Below are 19,367 nucleotides of genomic sequence, written 5' to 3'. Positions count from 1 at the left end.
CCCTCACCCCACCTCCACCCAAACCGTCCCTATCTCTTTTTTTTTTTTTTTTTTGTCTTTTGTCTTTTTAGGCCCGTACCCGCCGCATATGGAGGTTCTCAGGCTAGGGGTCTAATCGGAGCTGTGGCTGCTAGCCACAGCAACCTGGGATCCAGAGCCGCGTCTGCGACCTACACCACAGCTCACGGCAACGCCAGATCCTTAACCCACTGAGCTAGGCCAGCGATCGAACCCGCAACCTCATGGTTCCTAGTTGGATTCGTTTCCGCTGTGCCAGACGGGAACTTCCGCCTCTACCTCTTGCTGTAAAGTACAGTGAAATTCTTAAGAATCTAATCTGCATGCCCCTCCCCTATATGACCTCCTTCCCCATGCCTCCTGTATTAGTGGGGCATCTACCTGTGGAAGTTGTCTGCACACACCCCTGTCTGCATCACCATCACCACCACCATCGTCCTTAGCATCATTAGCATCATCATCGCAGCCGCGGCAACACTAGCTGACATCTATGAAGCACTTAGCAGGGCTTTAAATCATTATCTCATTTACTTCTCACAGCCCCCTGAGCAGAGATGCTCTAAGCATCACCTGCAATTGAGGGATGATGAACACGGAGGTCCTGAACGATAAGCGACTTGGTGAAGGTCACAGAAGGATTGGAAAGGGTAGGGTTGGAGCCCCCGGTTCTCAAAGCCTGTGGGTACCCATATATCATGCTTCCTTTGGCCTCCTGTGCGCTTAAGTGCTTTACAAACCTCATTTCTTCAGTCAACAGATATTTGTGGAGCACCCCTGGCTCTGCGCAGTGCTTGAATATTACAGTAAGGAGAACAGACAGAAGTCACCATCCTGGGGCGTTTATATGGGGGCAGGGGTACACAATGAGCAGGGTAAGTGCAGAATATATCATCTTCTCTGGCGATAAATATTATGGAAGAAAATGTCAGGAAAGGGGGGGAGAGGGAGGACTGGGGTTGGGGTGCGTTGCAAGCTTGGGGGCTGGGTTCAGCAAAGGCCCCTCTGGAAAGGTGATATCTCAGTAAAAAAAATTTGCTCTCTGGAGTCCTGTTGTGGCACAGTTGGTTAAGGATCCTGTGTTGTCACTGCTGTGTCTCGGATTTGATCTCTGATGGTGAAACTTCTACATGCTGCAGACAAGACCAAAAAAAGAGAGAGAACTCGATCCTTCAGCTATTGAGGGCAAAACATACCAGGCAGGAGTTACAATCAGTGTAAATGTCCTCTGGTGGAAAGCTGCCTGGTATGTTCCAGAGGCCAATGTGACTTCAGCTGAGTGAGTGAGGAGAAGGCTGCTAGGAAGGGAAGGTCATGGAGACATGGGGGTTGGGGGCATAGCTGGATCAGAAGCCACGGGGAGGATTTTGGTGAGACAGGAGTCCTGGAAGGGTTTGGAGCAGAAGATTGTGGCCTGACTCATTAAGCAGGGTCTCAGCCGCTCTGATCCAACCATGCACGGCTGCTAGTGGCACTGTATTGGAGGCATGCACCTGCCCCTCTCTGACCTTTGTGTCTCTGTGTGACAGCAGTTGGTTTTGATCAGTTTCCTTGAGGCTCTTGGGTGGGTTTCAAAGTTAGGTGAATTTGATATGTTTTTTGGGGGAGAAAAGATCCATAGCTTCTAACACAGTGCCAAAAGGGTCTGTGAGGAGTTCCCGTCGTGGCGCAGTGGTTAACGAATCCGACTGGGAACCATGAGGTTGCGGGTTCGATCCCTGCCCTTGCTCAGTGGGTTGACGATCCGGTGTTGCCGTGAGCTGTGGTGTAGGTTGCAGATGTGGCTCGGATCCCGAGTTGCTGTGGCTGTGGTGTAGGCCAGCAGCTGTAGCTCTGATTCGACCCCTAGCCTGGGAACCTCCATATGCCGCAGGAGCGGCCCAAAGAGATAGCAAAAAGACAATAAATAAATAAATAAATAAACAAAAGGGTCTGTGAGGATTATATAAAGTGTTCATATCAGTCTTGTTCATAAGAGTAATCAATTGGGAGTTCCCCGGTGGCTCAGCAGGTTAAGGATTTGGTGTGGCCACTGCTGTGGCACAGGTCTCTTCTGAGGCGCAGGTTCGATCCCTGATCGGGGAACTTCCATATGCTGTGGGTGTGGCCAAAAAATAGAAAATCAACCAAGTGGAAACAATCAAAATATCAAGGAGTTCCTGTTGTGGCTCAGTAGTAACAAACCCAACTAGTATCCATGAGGACTTGGGTTTGATCCCTGGCCCTGTTCAGTGGGTTAAGGATCTGGCATTGCTGTAAGCTGTGATGTAGGTTGAAGACACGGCTCAGATCCTGTGTTGCTGTGGTTGTGGCATAAGCTGGCAGCTGCAGCTCCCATTAGACCCTTAGCCTGGGAACCTCCATATGCCGCAGGTGTGGCCCTAAAAAAGAAAAAAAAAATCCATCGAAAGGAGAATAGCTAAATGAACTATGAAATACCATGTGACTTTGGGAACTCATGAGACAGCACTTCCACTTTCAGGAATGTATACTAAAAATACACTCAAATGTGTGGAATGATATATGTCCAGGAAGAACAGCCGATTGGAAAAAAAAATAACTAGGTGATTGGTTGAATAGTCTGTTCTCTTCATATAACGAAATCCTAAAGCACTAAAGTCTCCAAGTACTTTGCTAGGTGGGAAAAAAACTTAACAAGTTGCAGGGCAGCGGGCATCGACCACTGCCCCTTGTATTTAAAAAGAAGAAGAAAGAAAATATACATATTTGCTTATAACTCACTAGGAAACTAATCACCATGGCTGCCTCTGGGCCAGGGAAGTACTTTCTGTCCTTTTAGAATTGTGTCCCATGAACTTGTATTACCTATTCAAAAATGCAATCAAATTCAAATGTAAGGGGGAGGCATCTGGGAGTTCCTGCCGAGGTACAGAGGGTTGATGATCCAGCTTGTCTGTGGCATCGCCTGTTTGATCCTGAGCCGGGCAAGTATATTAAGGAATTGGTGTGGCTTCCGTGGCATCGTTTGCAGATGTGGTTCGGATTCGATCCCTGGCCTGGGGACTTCCATGTGCGTCAGGTGCAGCCAAAAAGGGGGGAAAAGAGGGGGAGAAGTCTGGACCCAGAAAAGTTTAAGGGAGAGTGTTTTTGTCTGTGGGGTTTCCCCCAGTTTGAGATTGTGCGGTTTGGAGACATCTGTGAGTGAGTCTGAGAAACTCACCTGGACCCATGACTGGGCCTGAGAATCACTCACGGTCACAGTCACCTGAGGTGGGACTTGGGGTGTGGGATGGTTAATACCCTGCCTGTGGACCAAGGGCTCTGAGACGGGAGCATTTCTAGAATTTACTTCTTTAACAGCTTTATTGAGAGCTTTATTCACACATTTTACAATTCACCCATTTAAAATGTGCAACTCAAGGGCTTTTAGTGTATTATGGGGTTCTGCAACCATCACCACAATTAATTTTATAACTTTTTTTTTTTTTTTTTGCTTTTTAGGGCCGCACCTGCTGTATATGGAGGTTCCCAGGCTAGGGGTTGAATTGGAGCTGCAGCTGCTGGCCTTTGTCACAGCCACAGCAATGCAGGATCTGAGCTGCATCTGTGCCCTACACCACAGCTCATGGCAACCCTGGGTCCTTAACCCACTGAGTGAGGCCAGGGATTAAACCCGCAACCTCATGGTTCCTAGTCGGATTTGTTTCCGCTGCACCACGACAGGAACTCCAATTTTATAACATTTTCATTATCCCCAAAGAAATCCTGTATGTATTAGCAGTCGCTTCCTATTTCCAGCTCCCTCTCAGCCTCTGGCAGCCACTAATCCCCTTCCTATACATAGTCTCTATAGATCTGCCTATCGAGGCTACTTCCTAGAAATAGGAGCACACATTATGTGGTCTTTTATGACTGGTGGCTTTCATGTAGCATCATGCTTACGGAGTTTCTCTAAAACACACTGGTTTTTTTTGGCCTTGCCTGTGCATAAGGAAGTTCCTGGGTCAAGGATCAAACCCACACCACAACAGCAGCCTGAGCCACAAAAGTGACAATGCCAGACTCTTAACCCATTGTGCCACCAGGGAACCCCTAGAGTATACTTTTAAAATAGCCAGATGAGGAGTTCCCATCATGGCGCAGTGGAAATGAATCCGACTAGGAACCATGAGGTTGTGGGCTCGATCCCTGGCCTTGCTCCGTGGGTTAAGGATCTGGGGTTACCATGAGCTGTGGTGTAGGTTGCAGATGTGGCTCGGATCCCGAGTTGCTGTGGCTGTGGTGTAGGTCGGCAGCTGTAGCTCTGATTCGACCCCTAGCCTGGGAACCTCCATATGCCACAGGTGTGGCCCTAAAAAGCAAAATAAAATAAAATAGCCAGAGGAGTGTCCGCAGTGGCAAAAGGGGATCTGTGGTGTCTCTGCAGTGCCAGGATGCAGGTTTGATCCCCATCGAAGTGGGTTAAAGGATATGGAGTTACCACAGCTGAAGCTCACTGGGGAACTCCGTATGCTGCCAAAAAATAAAAAAGTAAAAAAGAGTAAAAATAAATAAATAAATAAATAAAATAAAATACCCAGAGAGTCCAGCAGGCCGCGTAGGTGTTTTCTCTGGGGTTGGCATGTGGGATCAGGTGGGGGACTCCGATTGAAGGTGGACCTTCTCCCTTTTTGTGCCCTGTGCTTGTACATGATTTTTTTCATAACGTACTCCTGGTATTCAACCTGTTTAAAATGGTAACATATATTCATTATAGAGAATTTGGACACATAGATCAGCTCTAAACAAAAGTCATCCTTAATCGTATCCTTAAACCCATAAATGCACAGAGAAAACTTCTGCATATTTAAGGGGGTGGAGCTGGATTTGGGCAGGGTGCAGGAGAGGCAGTTTCTGCCCTGGGGTGCAGCAGTGGCCAGGTGGGTGGGGTGTGGTGGTGGTTGTGGCCCAGGGATTTCCAAGATCCCACTTAAAGAGGTAATGATTTCGATTTTCTCTCCCTGCTGTGAATGCCCTTCCTCTCCCCTCACCTATCACAAGGTGGAATTATGCATTTATTTGGGGAATAATTTTTTTTTTTTAGGGCCACACCTACTGCTGTGGCTTCTGCGGTGTAAGACTGGCAGCTGTAGCTCCTATTTGACTCCTAGCTGGGAACCTCCATATGCTGCGGGTGAGGACCTAAAAAGCAAAGAAATAAATAAATAATCATTAAAAAAAAAAAAAAAAGAATACAGCATTGTCACTGCTGTGTCTTTGGTTACAGGTGCGGCTTAGGTTCGGTCCCTGGCCTGGGAACTTCCGCATGCTGTGGGTGTGGCCAAAAAACCCAGTGATGATCACGATGGCAGTGCTGTAAAGTAGTGGTTAGGATTGCAGGCTCTGGGGTGAGGCAAACTGGATTCACGGCTCTGTGTGTGGCTTTGGGAACCATGGTGCTTGGGGCATGATGTCCATCTTCCCTGGGACTCAGCGTCCTCTCCTACGAATGGGTCCTAGCTGTGCCCCCTGCAGGGCTGTGATGAAGAGGCACAGTGACCACGATGCAACTAGCCTGGGCCAGCGGAGCCCGCTCCCCATCTGCCTGCAGTTCACTCAGCACCAGGCCCACGGGACGCCTTCCAGCCGCCCTGTACTCAGGCGCCATCAGCTCCATTTTGCAGATGAGGAAACTGAGGGTGCAGACAGCGGAGGAGGGACTGCGGACAGGGGCTCTCTCACCATCTGACTCCCAGGTCCAGGGGGGCAGTGGGCTGGGGGCGGGGAGGACGGGGCTCTCCGCCACCTCCTCCCTCCCTTCCCTGGGAAAATCCAACAGGTGGTGGGGCCTCGGTGCTGGGGGCCATTGTGCAGGGAGTGGGGGGAGGGGGGCCAGGAGGGTCGAGGGCCCAGTGTGTGTCTGGGAGAAGATGGATGCCTTCATTACCATGTGAATCCTGGGAAACTGCCTCTTAGGCTGGGTGGTGGGTGGGCGTGGGCCGCAGGGGGCTGGGGGCGGGCTGGGTGTTCTCAGGCCTGGACCACACAGCGGCTGGGAAAGGGGGTCCGGCGTGGAATCCTGAGGGACTCATTAAAAGAACAGATAATGGGATTTCCCCTCTTGTTTAATTTCTTATTTTAGGACATCTCCATCCTGTGGGGCTTAAAAGAGACACAGATCGAAAACAAAAAGTTTTTTTAAAGGAAGAAAAAAAAAAAAAAAAAACCCTTTTTCCCTCTCCTCTCAGTTGCAACTTTCCCACTGATTGCACTGCACATTTGGGCCAGAATGGTTAAAGTCAGAGCCTGCAAAAATCCAAGTCTCTGTGGAGGCGGTTCCCTGAATGGCTTTTTCACTCACGTAAAGCATGTCCTCAGTGGATCCAAGGTGACACTAGCAATAGTTGCTGGACAAACTGGGAGAAGCATGTTTCAGGCTTAAAAAACAAGGTGTCATCAGTTTGACCAGAGTGGAATGGACTGGCCAGTGTTCAGACAGGAGGCTGATGGAGGAGAGAGGATAAGATCATCAGAATCACAACAAGCAACTATACGCCAATAAAATAAGATTTATTTATTTATCTTCTTTTAGGGCCGCACCTGCGGCATTTGAAAGTTCCCTGGCGAGGGGTCAAATCACTGTTGCAGCAGCCGAGTCCGGGACCCACAGCTCTCGACAAGGCCGGATCCTTAACCCCCTGAGCATGGCCAGGGATGGAAACTGCATCCTCATGGATACTAATTGGGTTCGTTACTGCTGAGCCGCAGTGGGAACTCCCAATAAAATAAGGTTTAAGAAAGAAAGAAAGAAAAAATCACAACAGCAACCAGTGTTTGGGTGTCCCCAAATTACAGTTGAGGAAGCTGAGGCTTTGGAGTCAAGGTGTGAGGGGCGGAGGGGGCACAGACCACAGCGGGAGACATGGGACAGACACACCCCCCAACGCACACAGGTGGGCAGAGGCAGGTGGAACAGCTCACTTTCACCAGTGAAGCCTTTCCAAAATCCCTCCCCCCCGGCAAACCCGCCCCCAGTCACAGGCTCTCCCTCTCTCTTGCTCTGCTCTGTCACACACACACCAGTGCAGGCGCTGGCTCACAAGCATTCTCACAAGCAAACTCTCAAACACGCCAAGAGGGATCCAGATGCATAAACACAAGGTCGAAATCACCAAGTAGAAATACAAACAAAACACTGTCCCACGTAAGTTTCCACACCCTCACACTTACCCACGTGCTTCTACAAACCCCAAACTCAGATTTTCGCAAGAACACACACTCCTCTCTCTCTCTCTCTCTCACACACACACATGCACGCATAGTTGCACAGAGAGTCTCTCAAGCAGAAAGGGGCTTGGCCCCTCCCCCCAACTGCACACCTTGGCAGCTGGTTTTCCAGCCTCGGCCGGGGGTTTTTTCTCCTTCCCCCATCACCTGTGACGCGTGTGTCTCATGTGCCTCCACCTCCCCTCCCCACTCCAGGGGAGGACCCTGGGGTAGCCCGAGAGCAGGTGGGCCCCCAGCTCTTGGCAGCAAGGGGTGGGGGTGTGCCTGCCTAGAGGCAGAGGCCTGGGGAGAGGCCCTGAACACAGCGCCGAGGAGCTCAGCCTTCTGTGGGTCCCCTCGGTCACCTCCATCTCCCAGCCATCCCCGGGCTGGTCCCCAGAGGGCAAGGAGTGGGGCCCTCCACAGCTTCGAGGGCAGGGTGCAGGAGGTGGGGGAAGGGCCCATTGCAGACCCCAGCGGGCCTCCTCGGCCCCCCCGGGGTTCTGCCTTCACATGCAGATGGCCTGTTAGCCTCACCCGGTCTGCCTTAAAATGACAAAGAGGTTGGATGGTGTCTGGGCATCTCCCGAAATGAGGAGGGGAAAGATTGTTGTTGTTGCTGTTTGTCTTTTTAGGGCCACACCTGCGGCATATGGAGGTTCCCAGGCCAGGGGTCGAATCAGAGCTGTAGCCGCCGGCCTCCACCACAGCTGACAGCAATGCTGGATCCCTTAACTTGCCTCGCGGGGCCAGGGATTGAACCCACATCCTCATGGATCCTCGTTGGGTTGGTTACCGCTGAGCTGCAACAGGAACTCCTGAGAAGAGGAAGATTGTTAACTGTGGAAACAACCTAGAGTCAAAAGAGTTTGTGTTAAAAAATATGTACATGATAGAAAAAAAATCTGAAATCTGTGTCAAGCTGGTAACAGCAGTCCTCTCCGGGTGGCAGGAAGATGCTGTTTTATTTATGTGTTTTGAAACACATAATTCTAATTTTCTACAAGCTATGGGTGCAACTTTTGGATAATAAAAGGTTTTTATAAATGAGTATTTAATGGCATGAAAAATGCCCAGGTGGTGGTGGCCTCATGTGAGCTTAGAACTGGGAGGGCTCTTCAGTGCCGGGGGTGGGGGGCAGCTCCCTTCTCTGTGCCTTTATTTCCTCATCCGTAAGATGGAGACTCACCACATGGAGGATGCAGACACTTGGGATGGTGCTTGGCACACACTCAGTGTTTGACAATGGGAACTGCTGTGATTTTTCCATGAAGGTTTCGTTTCTTTATATATATATTTTTTGCGGGGCCCACACCTGCAGGATCTGGAAGTTCCCAGGAATAGGAGCTGCAGCCACCGATCTAAGCCAAAGCCACAGCCACAGCAACGGGGGATCGGAGCTGAGTCTGCGGCCTACACCACAGCTCATGGCAACACCTACTGAGCGAGGCCAGGGATCGGACCCACATCCTCATAGATACTAGTCAGGTTCTTAACCTGCGGAGCTGTAGCTCTCTCACTCTTTTCTGCTCTATTAGTCTCTTCCCTCTACTCAGACTGGCATCCCCTCCTGGAAATAGTAATGAAGGGTAAGTGAGCTTCCTTTCCTCACTCCTCTTTGCTTTTAATTTAGAGTTCAACAAATTTGGGTTCAAATCTCATCTTTGCCATTTTCTAGCTCTTTGCGACTCTGGGCAGGTTAACACACTGTGCCGGGCGGGGATGGAGCCTGAGTCCTGGTGCTGCAGAGATGCCGCCAATCCCTTTGCCATAGTGGAAACTCCTATTTTTATTTTCAATTGCATTTACTTATGAAAAACCCCAAATTTTAAAAATACAAAATATGCAAAAGATTACATATACAGAAAAAATTTCCTCCCAAGCCACTTAGATCCTTTGTATCTCTCTTGCCCTCCAATTTACCCCAATAGTATCTATTTTTTTCACATCTTGTAGACTTTTCTGAAAATATTATCTATTTACATTCTCTGCTGCCTCGATGGGTTAAGGATCCTGCATTGTCATTCCTGCGATGCAGGTCGGACTCCTGGCCTGGGAATTGCCTCATGCCATGGGTGCCGCCAAAAAAAAAAAAAAAAAAAAAGGCCTCTATTGAGGACTTGCTGTATGTGCTTTCCATGGATTATTCCACTTCATCCTCATTGCCGTCCATGAGGTAGATGGGAAACGGGCTCAGAGAGAAACTGCTTGCCTATAGCCACGCAATTGGTAAGCAGTACCAACAACACACACAACTTGAGTGTGTCCATTTCTAAAACGCTATGTGTTAGGCCTCTAGGATTGTCTAGACAAGTCATTTAACAAATACTAGTGTCACTCTTTAGGTCACTGGGCTAGGTGCTAGGTTACAACGGTGGGGAGGAGAGCAAAGGCTGAGCCCTCTCAGAGTTTATATCTCGGCAGAGGTGGCCTGCCGCTGTTGCCCCACTTCTGGGTAGGAAAACCAAGGAACAGAAGGGGAAGAAACTGCCCTGAGGTCACACAGTGATAAAAGAACCGGGATACGCAGCTCCATTTTAGGTGGGGAAACTGGGGCACAGACAAGGGAAGCGAATCGTTCAAAGGAAGCCCCCTCGTAGGTAGCAGAGCCGGGATTCAAAGGCTCACAAGGTCTAGGCTGTCCCTGCGCCTGGCCCCACCCCTCAGGGGCGTGTCCAGGCGGGCCCCCGCCCCCGCCGCTCGCGCCCGCCTTCCTGGCAGCTCTGGCGGCCTTTTCCTGCCTGTGTTGCTGGGCGGGCGGCCGGCCCATCTGGCGGCCCCCACGGGGCGGCGCGGGGAGGCGGCCCAGACTCGTTGGAGCCAGGCGCCGGCCCGGGCCCCCCTGCCCGCCTGGAGAGCCCAGGTGTGGCCGCGGCGGGGGTGGGGGTGGTGCCTTCCTTCCCGCTCGGCCCTTCCTGACGCACCCGGGCAGGATGCTGCCTCCTCCCCGTCCTCTGCCTCCCACGACCCTGCTTGGAACGTGGAGGAGGGAAGCCTGGCCGTGGGAGAGCAGGGTGGGCGGGGCGCCACAGACCTTGTCCCTGGTCTCTACTCCTTAGGAGACCCCAGCAAGGCAAGTCTTGCCCTTATTTTTTTTGGGGGGGGTGTCGGGGGTTTCGGTTTTCCTATTTGTGCAAGGACGGCTGAACTCCGACCTGGACCTCACAGGCTCTTGTCCTACCCCTCAAGGATCCTGGACAGGATTGTGGGAGCCCGAGGCATCTCTCCAGCCTGGTCTATCATTGAATTGAATTATAGCCATTTATAAACCCATTTCAAGTGTGACTTCCTGATGATCGCAAGTCAGCTGAAGAACTCGCGCTTGACCTGTGTTCCCTGCTGTGCCCATCCGCCTGACCGGTGCCCACTTCCTACCTGGTGCTGAAGCCCAGAAAGGGCATCTCAAGGCTGTCCCCCCAAAAGCTGCAGCCACCCTAGGGTGGGAGGGTCTTATTCATTTCATAGCTGAGGAAACAGGACAGAGGGAGCAGGCCTGCCTGTCACATTGTGGCGGCCAACCCTGCTGTTAGATGCTGTCCCTCTTTTTTTTTGCTATTTCTTGGGCGGTTCCTGCGGCATATGGAGGTTCCCAGGCTAGGGGTTGAATTGGAGCTGCAGCCACCGGCCCAAGCCAGAAGCCGCAGCAACTCTGGATCCGAGCCGCATCTGCAACCTACACCACAGCTCACGGCAACGCCGGATCGTTAACCCACTGAGCAAGGGCAGGGACCGAACCCGCAACCTCATGGTTCTTAGATTCGTTAACCACTGCGCCACGACGGGAACTCCTGCTGTCCCTCTTTAATGCTGCTCCAAGACAGGGAACCCGGCATTTATTATCCTGCTTTATGTCAAACAGCACCTGTGGTAAACACCATGGTCCTGGAAGCCAGGGACCCCTGGTTCAACGCCGCCGCTGCGCCCCCACCCCAATATCTCTATTTCAATTTCCTTTATCTGTAAAAAGGATAATACCTACCTCACAAGGTTGGTATAACAATTACTTTTTTTTTTTTTTTTTGTCTTTTTGCCATTTCTTGGGCCGCTCTGGCGGCATATGGAGGTTCCCAGGCTAAGGGTCTAATCGGAGCCGTAGTCACCGGCCTACGCCAGAGCCACAGCAATGCGGGATCTGAGCCGCGTCTGCAGCCTACACCACAGCTCACGGCAACGCCGGATCGTTAACCCACTGAGCAAGGGCAGGGATCGAACCCGCAACCTCATGGTTCCTAGTCGGATTCGTTAACCACTGCGCCACGACAGGAACTCCACGATTACATATTTTTAAAATACATAGCATAATGCTAGACACATCACATACAAATGAAATAGTGGAATGGCTGTCCCCCTTCCCCTCCCATCTTCTGTAGTCAAGGGAGACTGAGAACACAGAGAAGGACGCCTAACACAGCAGGGGCAGAGCTTGGGGGTTTTGGAGCAGTTTCCCAAAAAGCCACTCGCACTCTGGGGCGAAGCTGGCACCAGGCCCACTGAGGGCCCTGCCCAACCACCCACCCCCGCCTCTCTGGCGTGCAGGCCCAATCCATGCCAGGCCCAGTGCCATTTTTCCATGGGACTCTGGCTGTGGCAGTTCACATCTGGAGTCTAGACTCGGAGGCTCTGCGGGCCGGGCCTACCGCCCGGGCTGGGCCACCGCTGCCCGCTGTTTGCTCAGCTGAAGCTGGTTAATTGGAATTAGAGTGGCCTCTGCGGTGCAGGCTGGCCGGGCGGGCCCTGGGCGGCTGCTGCCGAGGTCTGTGGAACATCTGGCTGGGCCAGGACGGTCATTAGGTGGCAGGCGCCCGGCGCCACTGCCACCTCAGCCTCTGCCGGGGGTCGGCGGTGACTCAATAAGGTCTTTGTAGGCTCTGGGCCGCAGAACCAACCATGCTGTGTGCCTGGGCTGCCTGCCCCATCTGCTGCCCTCAGAGAGGCCTTGTTCCAGGACCACGGGGCCTCCCCTCTGAAGGCAGCTGGAGTTGTCGGCAGAGATCCGAGAAGCCCCTGAAAGGGACCCCCTTGGCTGGGAGAAGTTTTTGAGATTTCCTACCCTTCCTTTCCTTTCTATACAATTCAAGGCCCAGAGAAGTTGCTAGCTGGCCCAAAGGTGCCCAGCATACCCGGCGGTGACTCAGACCCAGGGGTCTGCAGAATTGCAAAGTCCTTACAACTCTGGAACTCAATCGGGATTGCTCAAGGTCAAACCCATGTCTATGGGTAAGCTGCCTCCATGTTCTCACCTGTACCCTGGGGCTAATGCTAGCACCCACAGCCTAAGAGTACGGGAATTAAGTGAAATCCTGTATTGAGGTGCTTGGTACATGTGACAGTTCAATACCTAGTGAGGTGATGACAGTGTACTTCCCATCCTCTGCTCCTCCGTGTCCTTTAGCTATCTCCAAACTGTCTGCAAGCCACTGTCACTTTCAGACTTCACACCTGAAGCATGGGCCAGAGAGAGCTCTGGGTTGAATGCTGAAGGCCTGAGTCTCAGTCCAGTGGCCACCAGCTCCCACCTCAGTTTCTCCACCCAGTGACCCCACACCAAGCAGGTGGAGGAGGGCTGTGCCGCCCCTTGCCTGGTTCACTGGGGGTTCCCCTACAAGCCATGACTGCTGTCTTTAGTGAACCTTGGGGAAACTCTGGCTCTGTGATGTCCAGCTCTCAGGCTTGGATGGCCTCTCAGAAACACTGGACCCAATCCTCTCCTGGGGCCCAGGAGGTGGCTCCTCGAATCTGGATGCTCTGGTCTTGCAGAAGCCATTCTAGGAAGAAGCTCAGGAATGGGGTAGAGTGGGAGCAGTGGGACCCTGATCTAGAATCCAGGGCGATCTAGAATCTGAGTGCTCTTGAGCTGAAGTTGTGTGGCTATGGGAACCAGGGAAGCTGAGGCCTGCCAGCCTAGGAATAAAGTCTAAACTCTTCCCTGGGGCTCAGTAGCCCTGCCTGTTTCCCTGGCTTTATAGATACCGGTCCCTTTTGGTAGCATGGCCTCCTCCTTCCAAACCTTCCCCCCAATAGGTGACATGTCCAATACCTATCCAACACCCTCGCTGCACCCAAGCACTGGGAGGAATGTGGTGAGGAAAACTGGCTGGCTGGGGAGGGGGCTCGTGGGCCTCCTCTGCTGGTCGGAGGGCACCCCCAGGGTGCTGAGCTGGCATAAAGGCCAGGAGCCAAGTGGACACCGAGAAGCTCAGGAGGGGGCCAGAGTCAGGGCCTCCGCGCAGGCTGCCACAGTCCACAGTCCTCAGGAAGGGGCTTAGAGGAAGCCTCCAGGTGGTGAGAGGGTCAGCAAACCCACTGCAAGATACTGGGTGAGAACCTTCCAGAAGCGCAGCAGCCTGCCCAGGCAATGGGATAAGTTTTTAATGTGAGGCAAAGTCAGTCCACAATACAAAAGTCTAAAAATCAGACCCACTTTTCCCACCTGGTGTCTGGGGGGTGGGGGCAGGTGGGGGCCCCCGTTGCCGTCAGGGGAGGGGAGGAGCAGAGGAAGGCCGAGAAGGGGGAGAGGGAACCAGGCCCCGGAGGCCTCTCTCCCGGAGCCTCCCGCCCCCCTGCGGCAGGACCTGCCGTGCGGGCCTGTGTGGGGCCACCGGCCGGTGGGTCTGGCCCTCAGAGGGTCAGGCGGCAGCCACATCATTTCTCCTTCTTCTCCAGCCCCTTCGACGTTGAGGCCTCTGTTCCCTCTTTGGGTTCTGTCACTGCTACTGGATCCTTAGAATTTGACTCCTCATAACTGACCAAAAAACAAAACAACAATGAGGACACATTTAGAGGAGGGAGGAGCAGGATCTTTGTGCCCCACCTCCCCACCACCCCTGGCAAACCCCCGGGCGCACATCCTCGGCCCGGCCCCGCCACGCGCCCTCCTCAGAGAGGCTGCTTGCTCTGCTTTCTCTGTGCCCGCTGGTGCCAAGAGGCAGCCAGGGCAGCAGCAAACAGAGGAGGCTGGGCTTGTGCAGACCAATTTTAAGCTTCTTGAACCTTCTGCTGGAGAAGAGTGGGGGAAAAAAAGGGTAGCCAGGATGAGGCTATGGGAGATGGGCACAAGGCAGGAGTCAAACAGCTCAGCCCCAAGGGTGTGTGTGGGGCTGCTCTGCCGGCAAGTGGCAAGGTGCCACTCTTGAAGGCGGACACCCTGGCTTAGCTCTTACTATGGGCTCCACTTATTGACCAAGTGAGCTCATGCCAAGAACAATACCCACATTCCCCCACCAGATCAACCCTGTGAGGGACGTGTGCGCCCACCTGCAGATGAACTGAGAAACTCTGAAAGAAGAAAGTGACTGGCCCAAGGTTACGCATATGCAGGGCGGTACCAGCATCTACTGGGATGACAGCCGACACCCACTCGCATGTGAGCCCCACAGAGCTGGTGAGGACGCTGAGGTTCTGCAGCCCTGCTCCCCAACCCCGTGTCTGGGCGCGGTGACTGCCCGGTGGGGATGGAGGAGCTGCCTCCTGCCGCCTGCCCCTGGCAACGCTCCCTGCCCCGTACGCTGGAGCTGGGGTGTCTGCCCTACCTTGGGCCCCGGGGCAGTGGGGGGAAGTGGGCAGGTGGGCACCCGCTGGGCATTACATGGCGCTGGGACTCTGCGGGCGCCGGCGGCGAGGGCCAGCTAGCTTCTGCTGCATGGAGTCGGCCAGGCTGGCTGGGGAGCCCGAGACTGTGGGGAAGTGGGTGAGCCTCGGGGTGTGAGGCAGGATTTCCGCCGAGGACTCGTAGCTGTGTGAGAGACAGACAGAGAGACAGAAAAAGGAGATGGAGAGGAAAAGACTAAGGGAGGACAGACTTCTCTTCCAAGGAGCAGGGAGAAGAACTGGGTCCTACTTTTATCTGTCTCTGCACTTTCAGACTCCGTGGAGAGAAGCCAGCGTTACTCGGAGAGTAAAAAGGAAAAGATGCACCCACACAAGAGGATCCTCCGCAGAAGGACAAGGATGCCCGAGATGCACGTGTGCTGCTGCGGCAACATCTCTCAGAGACACCCTTGTGCCCGAGCTGCAAGGTGCGGGATGTCCCCGAACGTCACCATCTGTGCAAGAATGTGTATACACGTGTGTGCTCGGAGTGCAAGGCCATCTGAATGTCTAGCAGCAGAGCTGGCCTCTGGGGGCTGCCGGCGTGTGAGGGGTGGTCTCCTTCATGCTACAGAATTTTGAACCTAGTGAAAGCGTTACTAGTATAAAAGGAGGACGTGAGGAAGAGCAGGGAAGAGCCAACAAAGGGAAAAGGGAAACCAGGGAGAAGGCGGAGCTTTAGGGAGAGAGATGGACGGAGCGAAGACAGAGGTTGTATGTCAACCGAAGAACCTTCTGGGCGGTGAGGGGCAGAAAATGCCCACATTCGTGACGGGAAACCAAGCCCCCAAAGGGGAAGGTGGGCACCTTCTGTCTTGGCTGGGGCTGGGGGCCGAGGCTGGATGAGAGCCGAGGGCTCAGGCCCCAGCGCTGCCCCCGGAGCTGCCCTGGAGTTCACCCCAGCCTTGCCTCAGAGTCCGCAGGGCTCTGCCAGGCCAGCAGCGCCAGGTGGGCAGGTTGGGAGCCTGGGGCGACTAGGCAGGGCAGGGAGGGCAGAGGCAGGTGCGGGGGAGGGTGAGTCACAGGCTCCCCTACAGGCAGCCAGGTGCACACAAGGCTCTGGCAGGCGCTCGAGGGACAACCTGGAGGCCAGGCAGGTGGAGCTGGGTGGAAGGCCCCCGAGTGGGCAGCATCAGTTGCAGCTGGCAGCTATTTCTGGGTCCCTGGAGGGTGGGGCTGGTGCTGCCCAGGAGCGGACACCTGTCAGAGTCACGCAGGCCTTGGGGTCAGGGTGGGGCTGCCCATGGGCATGGCAGGTGCGTGTATGGCCATGGGGAAGGAGAATGTGTGTGACCGAGACAGAGAAACCAGCTCGCTGTGGGTGAAGCCACAGACGGGACTGGAGAGACTGACACTTGTCTTCTAATCTGAGGCATTTCCATCACACTAGGGTCCCTTCTATTACTCACATGTGAAAGCTGAGGCCTGGGGACGGGAAGGCTGTGCCTGAAGTCGGGTGGCGGCAGAGCTGGGTGAGAGCCCAGTGGGCATCAGGATGGTGGTGGGCAATCTACACTAGCCAGTCCCTCCTCAAGACTCCGCTGGCATCTGGAGGTTGTAGGGGGGCTGCCTCAAGAGCCTTGAGGCCTCACCCTCCCCTGCCTCCCGGTCCAGAGAAAGGTTCCGCTGGTGCCCACAGGCTTGGCGCCCATGTGCTGGTGGAAAGGGCGAGGGGTGTGGCTGGTGGCAGGGACGAGTGTTCCCCTGGAGATGTGACCAGCAGCCCTGGCAGGTGCACATGTGCCATGCAAACATCTGCCCCCAGCCCTCTTACCTGAACATCTCTGTCACTTCTCCCTTGGCCAGGGCCACCAGGACAGGAAAGCCGATGCAGGCGGGGACCAGGTACAGGAGGGCAGGCTGTGAGAAGACACAGACTGGTGAGGTGATGCCCTGAGAACACCCACTCCGGGCCACGCCCATCAACCCAACCCTCCCCCGAGTGGGACTGAGGGTCACTGACTGCCCAGATTCAAAAAACAAGTCAGTGGCTCGAATCCGGACTCCCACATCAGGGCTGTTCCTCCCTAGGAGGGAATGCAAGAAGCCCAAAGAAACTCAAGCATGCAGGGCTTTAAGGGTGCCCAGGAGTCTGGGTGGCAGTAACCCAACTATCCAGATGTCAGGGTCAAACAAGCAACATCCTGACTTGGTTCTATTCCCAGAGACCCTGCTTCCCTAGGTCTGGGGCTGGATATCTGCATTAAAACAAAAAAGCAGGAGTTCCCGTTGTGGCGCAGTGGTTAACGAATCCGACCAGGAATCCTGGGGTTGTGGGTTCGATCCCTGGCCTTGCTCGGTGGGTTAAGGATCCGGAGTTGCTGTGAGCCGTGGTGTAGGTCGCAGACGTGGCTCGGATCCCGCATTGTTGTGGCTCTGGCGTAGGCCAGCATCTACAGCTCCGATTAGACCCCTAGTCTAGGAACCTCCATATGCCGCAGGAGCGGCCCTAGAAAAGTCAAAAAACAAAAAAAAAAAGCTCTGGGAGGAGTTCCTTGGTAGTCTGGTGATTAAGATTTGGTGTTTTCACCACTGCAGCCTGGGTTCAATCCCTGGTCTGGGAACTGAGATTCCACATCAAGCCATTGCACAGCCCCCTCACCACAAAAAGCTCCAGGAGATGCTCTTGTGATGATAGCAACGATGACAACTGGCTGCTATGAATGGGGCACTCGCTGTGACCTGGACTGAGGTCACTCAGCTAGTCACTGGCTCTCCCAGGATTCCCGCCCAGGTCGTCTGGGTCCAGAGCCTATGAGGAGACTCCTGGTGCAACTGGGACTGGAGGACAGGACAGTTACACTAACAGGTCCTCTTCCAGAGCACGTACTGTGTGCACTGAGCCTAGGTGTCCTGGTGTGCTGCCATCTCCCACTGGAGGGACCCTGTCGTCGTGCACAGGAAGAAGGCTGATGCTTCTGGAGGAGAGGGGGCGGCCCAGGCCTTGGAGGCCTAAACGATAAACTGGGATTGAACTTGGGCATCTCAGACTTTTCTAAAGCCACACTCCTCCTTGCAGTGTCCGAAAGCTGGACATCACTCCACTGTTCAACTCTCCATGGCTCCCAATGCTGCTGGTGGCCTGAGGTCCCTATGAGATGTGACCCCTGCTTCCTTCTCCAACCTTACCTGCCCTATCCTACTTTGGCCCCAGTGGTGTGTCTCATTTTGGTCCTCCTTGTCACCTCTAGCTGTAGGACCTCTGCCTGTGCCATTTCTGGAAGGCTCGTCCCACCTGTGCCTAGTTTCCCTCCTCCTTCAGATGTCAGCTCAGCTGTTACTTCCATGGAGAAGCCTTTGCCTGCTCAGAGCGAGGCCCTCTTGCTGCACATTCTCAGGGCTCCGTGTGCTTCACAGCATCCTCTGGCAACTTGGAATGAATCGCCCTCTGCCATTACAGACTGGAGTTTCTCTCCTGCTAGGCTGTCAACTCCATGAGGGCAGGCTCCTGAGCCGTTTTGTTCACTGCAGCATTCCTGGCACTCAGAAGAGGGCCTCGTAAACACTAAGCCAATGGCTTCCTCACAGGTGCTCACAGAATGAAGAGGGTGTCCTGGAGATGATTAGCCCCTGGCCAGAGAACAAGGCTCCACAGCCCCCTGGGCCTGACCATCTGACCATTTCTGCCATGAGTGGGTTTGCAGGGTGCATTTATGCTTAGGGAAGCATTTGGACCTGAGTTTTATAGATGATGCAACTGAGGTTCAGATGGGGGAAATGACTTGTCTGAGATCACACAGGGTGTGTAAGTGGCTGAGATGGGATTTGAACCTGGGCAGCTGATCTTCTTCCCCTTGTGTTAGGTCTTTGCTATGAGATAGGCTTTGGGCCAGAAGTGACAGAAATCACAGTGACAAAAGTCTGCACCAACACTTGTGAGAGGCAGCCAAAGCAGTACTCAGGGGAAAACCTATAACCCTAAGTGCATTTATTTGAAAGACTTGCAAACCTAAAAGCATTTATTTGAGAAAATTGAAATAAACAACATAAGCTTTCAAATCAGGAAGCTAGAAAAAAAATAAACACCCCCGAAATAGAAAGAAAACGAAGGCAAAACCAAAAATTAATGAGATAAAAATGAATACAAACCTAAATTTAATTTCTGAAAAATAGATCCCCTTATATCCACTTTTATAGATCAGAGGAGGGCAAAGGGCCTGCTCTAAATGACATAGTTAGGGAGTTCCTGTTGTGGCTTGGTGGAAAGGAATCTGACCTGTATCATGAGGACACAGGTTCGATCACTGGCCTTGCTCAGTGGGTTAGGGATCCGGTGTTGCTGTGAGCTGGGGTGTAGGTTGAAGATGTGGCTTGGATCTGGTGCTGTGGCTGTGTCATAGGCCAGTGGCTACTGCTCTGATTCAACCCCTAGCCTGGGAACTTCCATATGCCCCAGGTGTGGCCCTGACCAAAAAAAAAAAAAAAAAAAAAAGACAAAAAAAAAATTACACAGTTGATCAGGATGCAGACCCAGGTCCCTCCTCTGTCTCTAAGGCCAGGCTGGGGGAAACAAAAGGCTTCCCTGAAGGAGGGCGTGTAGAAGGTTGGCTCCATTAGGG

At 53.4% G+C, this 19,367-nt stretch overlaps 1 protein-coding gene and 2 long non-coding RNA genes across 11 annotated transcripts in view; 1 reads left to right on the top strand and 2 right to left on the bottom strand.

Moving 5' to 3' along the window:
• Positions 1 to 844: 844 nt before the first annotated feature.
• LOC146395252 (uncharacterized) lies at positions 845 to 8,791 on the bottom strand. Of its 2 annotated transcripts, XR_014832143.1 has the most exons (4): positions 7,865 to 8,039; positions 6,317 to 6,458; positions 4,553 to 4,700; positions 845 to 1,148 (listed from the first exon to the last, which is right to left on the bottom strand). It is a non-coding gene; the product is annotated as an uncharacterized LOC146395252 (long non-coding RNA). The 2 variants fall into 2 exon arrangements; XR_014832144.1 differs by lacking the exons at positions 845 to 1,148; positions 4,553 to 4,700 and adding an exon at positions 8,719 to 8,791 and having other exon boundaries at positions 6,063 to 6,458.
• Positions 8,792 to 10,028: 1,237 nt separating this feature from the next.
• LOC146395251 (uncharacterized) lies at positions 10,029 to 18,780 on the top strand. Its single transcript, XR_014832145.1, has 3 exons — positions 10,029 to 10,294; positions 14,446 to 14,602; positions 15,083 to 18,780. It is a non-coding gene; the product is annotated as an uncharacterized LOC146395251 (long non-coding RNA).
• Positions 13,569 to 19,367, bottom strand: part of HM13 (histocompatibility minor 13) — a 39,688-nt gene continuing 33,889 nt past the window's right edge. For 4 of the 8 annotated variants that reach the window (XR_014832142.1, XM_085003490.1, XM_085003491.1 and 1 more), the window contains 2 exons: positions 16,583 to 16,668; positions 13,569 to 13,963 (listed from right to left, as the gene is read on the bottom strand). Coding sequence is in view for 4 of the 8 variants with exons in the window: in XM_085003490.1 (XP_084859616.1) it covers positions 13,864 to 13,963; positions 16,583 to 16,668 (186 nt within the window). In the remaining 4 variants the exon portion in view is untranslated. Of the gene's footprint in view, positions 13,964 to 14,750; positions 14,954 to 16,582; positions 16,669 to 19,367 lie in introns of all 8 variants that reach the window. The other 4 variants (XR_014832140.1, XR_014832141.1, XR_002339841.2 and 1 more) reach the window with 2 other exon arrangements.

This window comes from Sus scrofa, chromosome 17, assembly GCF_054392235.1.
Source record: "Sus scrofa isolate SSC_HxYL_T2T_F1_AM1 chromosome 17, Sscrofa_HxYL_maternal_Yorkshire_Landrace_v2.0, whole genome shotgun sequence".
In the NCBI taxonomy this organism is placed as follows: Eukaryota; Metazoa; Chordata; class Mammalia; order Artiodactyla; family Suidae; genus Sus; species Sus scrofa.
The sequence above is the reverse complement of the archived record's forward strand: the minus strand, read 5'-3'. Positions and strand labels throughout refer to the sequence as shown.